Source organism: Podarcis raffonei, chromosome 6, assembly GCF_027172205.1.
Source record: "Podarcis raffonei isolate rPodRaf1 chromosome 6, rPodRaf1.pri, whole genome shotgun sequence".
In the NCBI taxonomy this organism is placed as follows: domain Eukaryota; kingdom Metazoa; phylum Chordata; class Lepidosauria; order Squamata; family Lacertidae; genus Podarcis; species Podarcis raffonei.
The window spans coordinates 66,006,232-66,017,132 of NC_070607.1; the positions used below are offsets into that span (position 1 = coordinate 66,006,232).

Below are 10,901 nucleotides of genomic sequence, written 5' to 3' on the forward strand. Positions count from 1 at the left end.
TGGGATTTTAGACAGGAGTATCTCCCACTCCTACCTAAAGACAGTGGCCGCTCAGGCCCCTGGGGTGGCGTGCCCAGGAGTGGGGTGAGCTGCCCATAGGGGCAGGGCACACTGTGGGGCCTCCGGAGTGTGCCTGCCTCCTCCCACTCAGCCACCATACAGCTGAGGGGGGGAGGCAGTGGGCGGACCGTTTGGGCAGTGCGGAGCCTGCATGCACTCAAGCCACCGTGTCTCTCCCAGGAGAGACGCATGGCTCAGGCGTGCTGCAGGCCCTGCAGTGAGTGCCTCCCGGCATTTTGTCACCCCCCTCAGTGGTGACACCCAGGGTGACCCACACCTACCACAAACCCCTTCCTCTGCCTTTGCCTAGAGATGCCTGGTACTGAACCTAGGGATGCTTGGGATTGAAGCTGTACTTCATATCTTCCTTGGCACTCCACCACTTTCATCGGAAAATGGCAGCAGATCTGATTCTGCATATAGGTTCACTGCTACTAATTCTCTAAAACTCTGCTGATATATGCTTTGAGTACAGAAAAAGAGCTCTGTGAATATAACATACAGTACTTCATCTAATAACAGAATAAGAGCTACTTTCCTTTTTGAAGGCTTCACTGGTTGCTGTCTCCTTACTGCTGCTTCAATTGCAGTTACTTCAAAAGTCCATTTGGGAATACTTTTCTTCTCCTTTGGATCACTGCAAGGGAAAACCCAAAAATGACAGGGGTGTTCACAGTATGCTAAAACAGGCACCCCCAACCTTCGCTCCTCCAGATGTTTTGGACTACAATTCCCATCATCCCTGACCACTGGTCTTGTTAGCTAGGGATCATGGGAGTTGTAGGCCAAAACATCTGGAGGGCCACAGGTTGTGGATGCCTGTGCTAAAATATATCCAGCAGATTAGAGATTGCATAGGCCAGTCTTTTGACTTTTGTGATTGAGTCATACATTTTTATTTACAGGTGAATAAATTAGAATTAGAGTTGGAAAATATAAAGAAATTGCATAAAGAAACAACTGACAACTATAAAAATGAAATAGAGAAGGCTAGAGAAGCAGAAGAAAAACTTTTCAAAGAGGTAAGAGTTCAAGTTTTTTTACATTTTGTAAACTTGCATAATTTGCGTAAATTAAACTCGTTTTTATTTACATGATTGGGATTTATCAATCTGCTTATCAGTTCCTAGCAGTCTCTGTTTATCATACTCTGATCTGTCTTACTCATAATGTACCCCACATGTTATGGTTCGGGATGAGGACAGGAAGCATCAAATGCAGGTTTTTCTTTCAGGTAGAGGGCTTAAAAACTTTCACACTGGGAAAACCTGATGAAAAAAGAGCTTTAAGCTCTGTGCCTTGGTCAGCCAAAGGAAAGGTTTATCCTACAATCTTGAGCTGTGGGTGCTTGATTTCTGAGAGAAATGAAACTTGGATTGATGAGGGATCTCTCCTGCCTCCCAAATTACTGCGAGTTCCTTTCACAAGTATAAAAGATACTAAGGCTAAATCCATAGAATAAGTGCAACCCTCCTAGACTGTATTAAAGGCACAGTAGTATTATACCATGATCAGGAACTTTGTTATGACTCAGGTATTTCATTTGCCAGTGTAGCATCACTGTTCATTCAAAGCCTGCTGTTTGATCCACTAACTAGAACTAGGGTGGTTGGATTAATTACTCTCTTAGAATCTACAACTTTTTATAATAAAAGAAACAGATTTTGCTTTTTTTTGTTAAAATTTTATTTTTATCCATATTGGTTCAGATGGTCTGTTCCATTTGTGCAGCCACTGAATTTAACTCATAGGTTCCACATATAATTATTGAATATCAATATTATTTCATTAAACTATTTCATTCACATATGATATTAATAGGCAGAGAGAATGAAATTCGTAGCTGATGAAGCAGTAGCAAAGCAGAAAGAAATCGACATTCAATGTCAGCACAAAATAACTGAAATGGTAGCACTTATGGAAAAGCATAAGGTAAACACAACTTATTTTTATACATACAAGCTAGAATTAAGAGAAGGGCCATGTGGGATGGAGCTGAGGATTGCCATATTTGCTGCATTGGTTCTCATTTTCCAACATACGAGCTATTATTTATATTATATATATTAAAAGGTACTTTTAAATAGTGAGATCTGCTGCAGCAAAAAAGTAAGTGTAGCTCCAGTTGTAGCAATTTAAACATTTGCATTTTCATGAGGTACCGTATTTTTCGCTCTATTGGACGCAGTTTTTCCCCTCCAAAAATTGAGGGGAAATGTGTGTGCGTCCTATGGAGCGAATGCAGACTTGTGCCATAGCCGCGCACAACCCCTCCGGCAGGGAGAGGCTGAACAGGGCTATGGCTTCTTTAGCTCTACGCAGCCTCTCCCGGCAAGGAGAGGCTGCACGGGGCTAAAGGGGAAGCCAAAACAGCGAGCGGGATCCATCCTGCTCGCTGCCTTGGCTTGTGCCGTAGCTGCACGCAACCCCTCCGGCAGGGAGAGGTTGTGCGCAGCCTGTACGCTGCTCTTTGGGGCTGGGGGGGAAAAAGATTTTTTTTCTTGATTTCCCCCCCTAAAAACTGGGTGCGCCCTATGGTCCGGTGTGCCTATGGTGCAAAAAATATGGTATTTAATTCCCGCCTACTTTGGTGTGTCAGTGATTTATTTATTTATAACAAAAAAAACACACCCAAAAACTGGGGTGTCTGAAATCTTGGTTGTGTGTATTATCTGATGGGAGTGTAGGTGTTATATTGATTTATTTATTTCATTAAATTTGTACACTGCATGATTGTAAAATACAACCTATCAAAAGGTAAAACATTAAAATAAAAAAATACAACCATACTTAAAAACATATCCAAGTTAAAATACTAAAGTAGATTAAAATTACCTTGATATATGTGCCGTTAATCTTTCAACATGTATTTATTTATTTATTTCATTTCTATACCACCCTATACTTGAAGGTCTCAGGGCAGTTCACAAAAAATATCAAATGCATAAAATAAAAATAAAAACAACAACTCAATTAAAAAAACTGCAAGCGATCACTTGCTCCAGAACCTTGCCCAAGAAAGGGAGAATAGCAACTGTCCAGTAGTTTGTTAGGTTTTCTGAATCCAGGGAAGGTTTTTTTAAGGAGTGGTTTTACCACTGCCTTCTTCAAACAGGCAGGGACCACCCCCTCTCGTAAAGAGGCATTGATCACCTCCTTGGCATAGCCAGCTGTTCCCTCCCTGCTGGATTTTATCAGCCAAGAAGTACAAGGGTCTAGAGAGGAAGTGGTGACCCTGACTGATCCGAGGATCTTGTCCAACTGAAACTCATCCAACACAACAGGACTAGACTGTGCTCTGGACACTCCATGAGATTCATCTGCTATAACAGCAGAGTCAAGGTCTTGGTGGATGCAAGCAATTTTATCCTAAAAATGCTTTGCAAAACAAGTCACAGTGAGCTACCATTGGTTCTATCACCTCCTTTGAGCCAGCCTGTAAAAGGCCTCATACAACCCGGAAAAGCTCTGCTGGACTACATGATGAAGATGCAATGGAGGCAGCAAAATATGCCTTCTTTGCTGCCTTCACTGCCACTGGGTAGGCTTGATAATGAGTCCTTACCAGTGTTTGGTTGCATTCATTCAAATATTTCCTCCACTTGCGTTCACTTGTATACTTAATATTTTGTTTTGTTTTTTTATATCTTTTTCCCATTGTGAAATTAGTGCTTATATTCATATAAATAAATATACATGTATACTAAAGTAGAGGGGGGGAATCAGACAAAATCTACACCCATCTGGAAGCACCCATTCTTTTAGGCTAGGATTATATACTCACTTACCTCAGAATAAGCCTGATTGAATTCCATTAGGATTTGTGCATAAACAGATATTATGCTGCTAATTATCAGCTGAAATGAAAACAGTTCAGGGAGAGGGAAAGCAACTGGAGCTGGTCTTTCAGCAGAGCTAATAGACTGGTGCTGCTTACCACCTTCCTCTGCTGCAAGCAGGCAGAATAAGCAGTTAAATATTATATGTGAATTAACATATGACCATCTCCTCTATGCAGCATCAATATGATAAGACAGTTGAAGAAAAAGATGCAATATTAGAATGCTATAAGACAAAAGAACAAGAGGTATCATCAACAATAGGATCTTTGGTAAGAATATCTCCTAAACTATTTCAGCCATGGTGTGGCTACAGGTTATCCATTACTGTCCCATCAGTACCTATTTCTATATTTTATTATGATTCACTGCAGTTTCTTTAATCCAATGGAGGAATTTTTGTGTGGGAACTAGAAGTCACTGTCCAATTTTGAGTCAAAATGAAACCGACAACTTTCTTAAATGTAGACAAATGTTATAACTATTTATAGTACTCCTGTACATCTATAGGAAACATGAGGGACAAACTGAAATGAAAATAAATGAGACAAGGAGTACTGATGAAGATATATATTAATGGTGAATTGAATTCAATAATGTGGCTTTTACTGTAGCTGTCAGATCACTATCTGCCATGCAGAGAGAGGCACTTTATTTTGCAATCCTTTAACAAAGAAAGGTTGAGTTAAAAAAATTTTTTAATTGTATTTAATTTAATTTAATGTATTTTTTCTGAAAAAGTTGAGCATGTGAATGAATTTTTAAATAGAGTCTGAGCTACTAAGTTTTTATCTAATTATCATTCTCAGAAAAGTGAACTTTCCAATAAGAAAAAGGAACTCTCCTCCCTTCAGGAGCAACTTAAAATAGAAATGGAAGAGAAGGTATATCTTCTGGTTTTTTAATTTTATGCACACAATTCTGTGAAAATAATCTGGGTTACTTTATGTCTCCCTTATGTCCAGGAGTTGTTTTTTACTTTTAAATAGCCCTAAAGAAGAGTGAATGACACCCAGTGGCAATATGCTTCTAAGGAATAATGATGATTTTGCCTTTTTAAGACAACCATTGTCTGACTTATAAAAAATGCTTTTTAAGCAAATGCTTGTTAAACACCTGAAGGAAAAGGGAGGGAAGGAAAATAGGAGTTGTTTTTTTAATGAAAAAGCACAAAAGCTTCATTAACTATATTGTTCAGTAAATTATTCAAACTGTTGACATAAAGCATACTGTTATGAGTTTTTTTGAGGAGTGGGGGTCTATTAGACTGCAATTCCTGGATCCAACAAGTGTTAAAATCTAAGTAAGTTTTCAAATTTCTGGAACAGCATCGTGGCAGGGGCGTAGGAAGGGGGGTGCGGTGGGTGCAGTGCACCCTGGGTGTCATCACAGAGGGGGGTGACAAAATCCCCCCTGGGTGGATTGTGCCACTGCGCCGATCGCCCCGCCCCCTGGGTGGATCGCCCCGCCCCCATAGGTGGCTCGCCTCACCCCCAGGTGCACAGCATGTGTGCCGCTCCAAGTACCTGAGCGGCTAGCTCTGTTGCTGCCTCGTGGTGAGGTAATAGGCCATAAAGGTAACAAAGAATGTGCCTCTGTGCCAGACAGCAAATGGGTAAGTCCCCCTCCCTCAACTCACTGGTAATTAGAAAGACAGGCCAGAGTGGAGAGTTGAGTTATGTGAGACAGAAGCTGGAGGCAGCAGGTTGTTTGAATTCAAAGCTGCTGCTATGGGAGAAGCAAGACCCTCTTGGGTTGTTAATGCTGTGAACCCCTCCATTAGAGGCCCAGGTTATATATATGTGTAAATAAACCATGTATCACAAAGACACCACAGTCTCCGCTGTCCCTCATTCCAATAGAAATACAAACCCTGGGTAAGCACCTAGAACCCCTGGAATCTTGCACTCCTCATAGATTGGAGTGATGTGCAGCAATGCCTTTATGATATATATAACATGATTAGCCATGCACTGGCTAATCTGTGCTACGTAGAGACCTGCTCTGTAAAAGTGGTGGTGATGCAAGCTGAGCAAATCACATTCAGGTTGAAATGGAATTCAGACTTGTCAATTTGTATTAAGCACCCAAGTGATAGTCCAAACAAATAAATCACTAGAAGCAATTTTTACCAAGTTCATGAGGATGCCTGGGGGGCAGTAGAGCTGTAAGTCTTGGCTTTGGGATCACTGGTGCTTATGATGAGAAAGTGGGGGGAGGCTGAGGTGATGGGGAAACTGGCATGGTTTAGGTGCACCAGTCGAGCCAATCCAGCATTCCAGCACCCTACCTGTCAAACAGTAGCAACCTGGCTGTCAAGAAACTAGCATTGCAGCTATCCCACCAAGTAAGCCGCTTCTGGCACCGTAAAGAGAATTACCCTGGAAATCCTTACATAGAAATTGCAGAAACAAAAACTAAGTACTTAGTTCATTAGTTTCCCGCAGATTTGCAGTGATACTTTTGTGCTAGGTAGCATATACTCAGTGAGGTCAGGGCAAGATTAAAAGAAATATATTTTTGGACCTTAAAAATTATTTGATCTAGCTTGACTATGGAGTTCTCATCTAGGTAATGCTTCACCAAAGATAAAGGATAATTTTAATTGGCCACAGGATTCCCCTATACTAGAGGTATCTAGCCCATGTCTTTAGTCATTTTTGGAGTATAATGTCCTTGAACCTTGACCGTTAGCCATGCTGCCTGGGACTGGTGGGAGTTGGAGTACAACAACATTTGGAGGCTAGGATGGCCATCAGAAAGGGGCAATGGTGCAGACCTGGCCTCATGGTATTGGTAAATCACTGGGAGGGAGGGAGAGAGGGAGGGAGGGAGGGAGGAAGCGGCAAGATGGCAGGGAGTTTGGTGCTATGAAATGTACTGGTGGAGCCAGTCCACCTGTCCTGCTGGTGTGTTTGCTGAATGCCAACCTCCCCACCACCTTGCCTATTCCTCTTTCCCTCCTGATAAACTGCAACAACACTGCTGCCAGGAGGCCAGATCATGCAGTTGCTCCCCCCACTCAACCTTCGCATTGGCTGCTCCTGTCAGGAGAGCAACAGGAGGAGCCATTAGCTTAAATCCATTTTGTCTGTCTTTTGAGGAATTGGAGTATTAGACCTCAAGAACAGTTTGAAACCACCATTCTATTTTCTGCTATTCCACATGCAGTGAATCAGATTTCTGATCTTCTAAGATCATTCCCTACTAAATGGAAGATGACTCCCTATATTAAGATAGACAAATGTGTGAAATCTGAAATCCTACACTTTGGAACCTGTGTTTTGTTTTGTTTTTGCCTCATGGAATGTACAGCAGCTTTGGTGGTGGGGTAAGCACATTCTTTCCACAGTGCACGAACCTAATCCACTAATCCACTTGGGGTGTAGGGAGTCCTTCATAGCTGATTTTAACTTTTAAAAAACAACTGTGGTAGAGCTGATAGTGGTTTTCTGAGCTTCTCACTTAACTGCTCCCTTATTGTCTTGTGCTAATAAAAAAAGTATATTTAAATAGAAAACTTCAAAAGTTTTTTTTAAGTTGCACTATTTCCCTCTGTCTAGGAAAAGCTAGCAAGAGAAGCAAATAAAGGTGACATTTCTAAAAAAGAAAAAAGGCATCAGGTGACCATTACTTCTGTTTTTCAAAATTATTATGCTTTGCTGCAATATAGCATTCAACTTTTATTGCATAAGCTACCTGATACATGCATTGTGAAGTAGTAAAATTTTCTAGTAATATTTGTTGTTATGGTAGTTGTGTTCTTCTCATACTTACTCCATATTTTTATGCTTTCTGTAATTAATTGTAGAAAACACAAACATCCTTCATGGAAACACCTAAAACCAATAGCCTAGATTCTCCATCTCTTCATTCCAAAAAGAAAATGTCCCAAAAATTTACACCTGCTAACGTGAACAAGTTGGAATACAAAGAAAAGTCTTCTTGGACACCTGCCAGGGTTTGTTTCTTAATATATTACGTTTCAGTTTTATGTACTTGTTTGTTATCTACTTGTTTATTTATATTTGTTCAGGGTTTGATTTAAGATTCTCATTTCTAAATTTTGTATGAAAAAGTAGATTTTCTTTTTCTTTTTAAAAAATCACTATTTAGAAAGTAATATTTAGCTTAAAGTTTCTATTCTCCAAATTTCACTGCTGCCCTGCCCCATCTGGTAAGTGGCAACAGTGTCACTGTCAGGAGGGCAGTGGCATGGCATTGCCCCACTGCACTGGCTGCTTGTAGATCCATGTCTTTGTTGTCTTGTGTTACCTTTATTTCCAGATTTCTGATTATTTTATTTTTTGTGTTGTGTATTTACCACTTTATGTACGCTAGTTAATGAGTGATGCAATATTCCTTCACTTTATTGTGATTTGATGGCTCCTCTATCCTGAGCTAACCAGTAATGTAGCTTGTCACTTTTAAATGCTGTAAGTAAGCAATATAGATCAGAAGCTCCATCCACTGACATTAACTTGTTTAGGGTGTATGTTTAATGTGTAGGTTTGTCATCTATCAAAGCTTCACTAAGCACCCAGATGGTAGAGTGCTAGCGAAAATAGCCCCCATCATTTAATACCAATAAGATAGCTGGGTTGCAGAGTTACGTACTGGGGAAGATCACTTGCCACTCTTGTTGTTGTTACTTCATAATTGCCTTCCACATATATGTCTTAAGGCAACATACACACAGAGAGAAAGAACACTCATCATTGCAACCAGCCAAGAGGTATCTGTAACCCATACACAGAAGCGGCTCACTCAGTGGTCCAGAGCTGCAATGCTACCTTGCCAGCAGCAGCACTGCCACTTACTCAGAGGGAGTACAGTGCAGGCTGGAAAGCTAGCTTTGCATTTCCATTCACTAGGCAAGTTGCTTATACTTATGCAGCGCTAGCTGAGAAGAAAGGTTGGAATCCACTTCAACCACATGCATTTATTTCACAACAAATTTTTATTTTGGGAAAGCCTAAGAAAGTTTGTAGGGACCACTCCTTTACAATCTACATATATCTTTTTGGGATTAATATTTCCCTTTCTCATTAACCTAAATGTTTTTCACCTTAACCAATCAAGACCTACAAATTTCCTTACAAATCAAGTCTTCTGTGCACAAAAAAAATGTTACATATGTAGTTGAATCTCCATATTTTGGGGCTGCATTCATGGTTGCTTATATTGGGACAGGTCTCACATGCCCAGAAATTACAGGGCATAAGGAGCTGCCTGACAGTACTATCTGTACATAGCGTAATTCTAAAGAAAAGGATCTGTGAACAAGGGCTTCTAGGTTTAAAAGAGTCTTTTTTAAAAAAAGGTTAAAGTTAGCATCATGGATTTTAAAAAAATATTTCTTTTATTCCATATAGACTTACACTGTGAAAACACCTCCAAAATCTAAATTACTAAGAGAAAGCACCAGCCTACTTTCAGAAGAAGTAACAAAGAAAAAAAGAAAAGTTCTTTTAGAACTGGATACTCAGTCAGATACCTCTGAGAACGACCTCCTGGTATTAGTTTGAAAATAAGAAATATATATGTGTGTGTGTGTAAAGAGGCATTTGAAGTGCTTTTTGTTATCACATGCCATTTCTTTTGCTTTACAACATAAAAATATGCCCCCCTCCTAGCCATATAAATGATTCCATGGATTATCTCCCCCCCAAAAGTAACTGCTTTTCTCACCAGAACAGATGATTACTACTCCTTGATCAGATGCCCTTGGAACCTATGAAGTAACAACTAACCTAGCCAGATAATTTCCCCCTCAAGGTTCACATAGGTCTGAACAAAAAAAAACCTTAGATAGAGGCATATATTATGTTTGGTAAATTTCTTTTGATACCCCCCCTTGGATTGGACCCCCCCCCACAGATGCTGGACTCCTATCATTACTGACTGTTGGTCATGCTGACTGGGTGTTATGAGAGCTGAAGTCCAACAACATCTGGAGGATTACATGTCCCTGATTTAGAGCTTTCCAAAGATCTTTCTAATTGTTATCGGAAATTCTTCCTAATTTGAAATGTCATAGAGTAATATAACTAAGCAAATTATTTCTTGGTGTGTAATGAAAGTCATGTCTATCCAGTCTTCTGTAGTTTCCATTACATACTTATATGAAACATAACACTGTTTTTAGATTGCATAATATTGTTATGTGTTCCCCAGTTCTCTGAACAGTGAGATGGTCTAGAGCTGGTCTAGAAGCAGTGCTATAGGGTTTCATTTCCTTAATGAGAGAGCTAGAGATTCTTGCAATAATTGTTTCTTTGTTTTTCTCCTATATACATACAAGAAGCAAGCAGTCTCCTAAAAGCAGACAGCGTTGCCACTCAGCCTATTTTAGTTCCCAGAAAACAGCTTATACAGCCCCAGCCTTGTGGCTGCACTTCAGTTCTTAGCTATTCCCAGCTAAGCCCTCTCTGTGCCCTTCTCTTTGGGTGGTCTCCAGCTAAGTTTTAATCAGAGTAGACCAAATGAAATTAGTAAACATGGCTAAGTTAGGTCTACTTATTTCAATAGGTCTACTTTGACTGAAGCTCAGTTGAATACCACATTTTGTTTCCTTCTTGGTTCTGGACCAACATACATAGTGACAACATAAAGCATAAGGAGCTGCCTTACATCAGGTTGGACCCATAATCCATCTAGCACAGTACTATTGATATGTACCTAGCATAATGCTGCACACAAAGATCTGTGAACTAGGGCCTCTAGGTTTAAAAAGTCATAGGATGTTTTTCCTTATTCTTAAACTGGATGTGTGTAATGAAATAATTTTTCCATGTTGTATATTGAAAAAGGAAAAGAAAGACTCTAGAAGTTATTATGCATTTATTTAAAAAAACAATTTCTTTTCAAGAGCATCGTTTCAGAGGAAGAAATGTTTAAAAAGCTGTATAAAGATTATCCACAAACTTCTTGCCTATGTGTCATGACACCAAAAAAGGTATCTTCACAATTTTACTAAAAGCCAAAACATATATCACAATT

At 39.9% G+C, this 10,901-nt stretch overlaps 1 protein-coding gene across 1 annotated transcript in view; it reads left to right on the top strand.

The window, feature by feature from the left end:
• SYCP1 (synaptonemal complex protein 1) overlaps window positions 1-10,901 on the top strand; it is a 47,179-nt gene that overhangs the window by 35,429 nt on the left and 849 nt on the right. Inside the window, exons 24-31 of the mRNA XM_053393583.1 lie at window positions 966-1,082; window positions 1,882-1,992; window positions 4,079-4,171; window positions 4,709-4,783; window positions 7,463-7,522; window positions 7,711-7,860; window positions 9,275-9,415; window positions 10,771-10,857. Of these exons, the coding sequence (XP_053249558.1) occupies window positions 966-1,082; window positions 1,882-1,992; window positions 4,079-4,171; window positions 4,709-4,783; window positions 7,463-7,522; window positions 7,711-7,860; window positions 9,275-9,415; window positions 10,771-10,857 (834 nt within the window). The remainder of the gene's footprint in view (window positions 1-965; window positions 1,083-1,881; window positions 1,993-4,078; window positions 4,172-4,708; window positions 4,784-7,462; window positions 7,523-7,710; window positions 7,861-9,274; window positions 9,416-10,770; window positions 10,858-10,901) is intronic.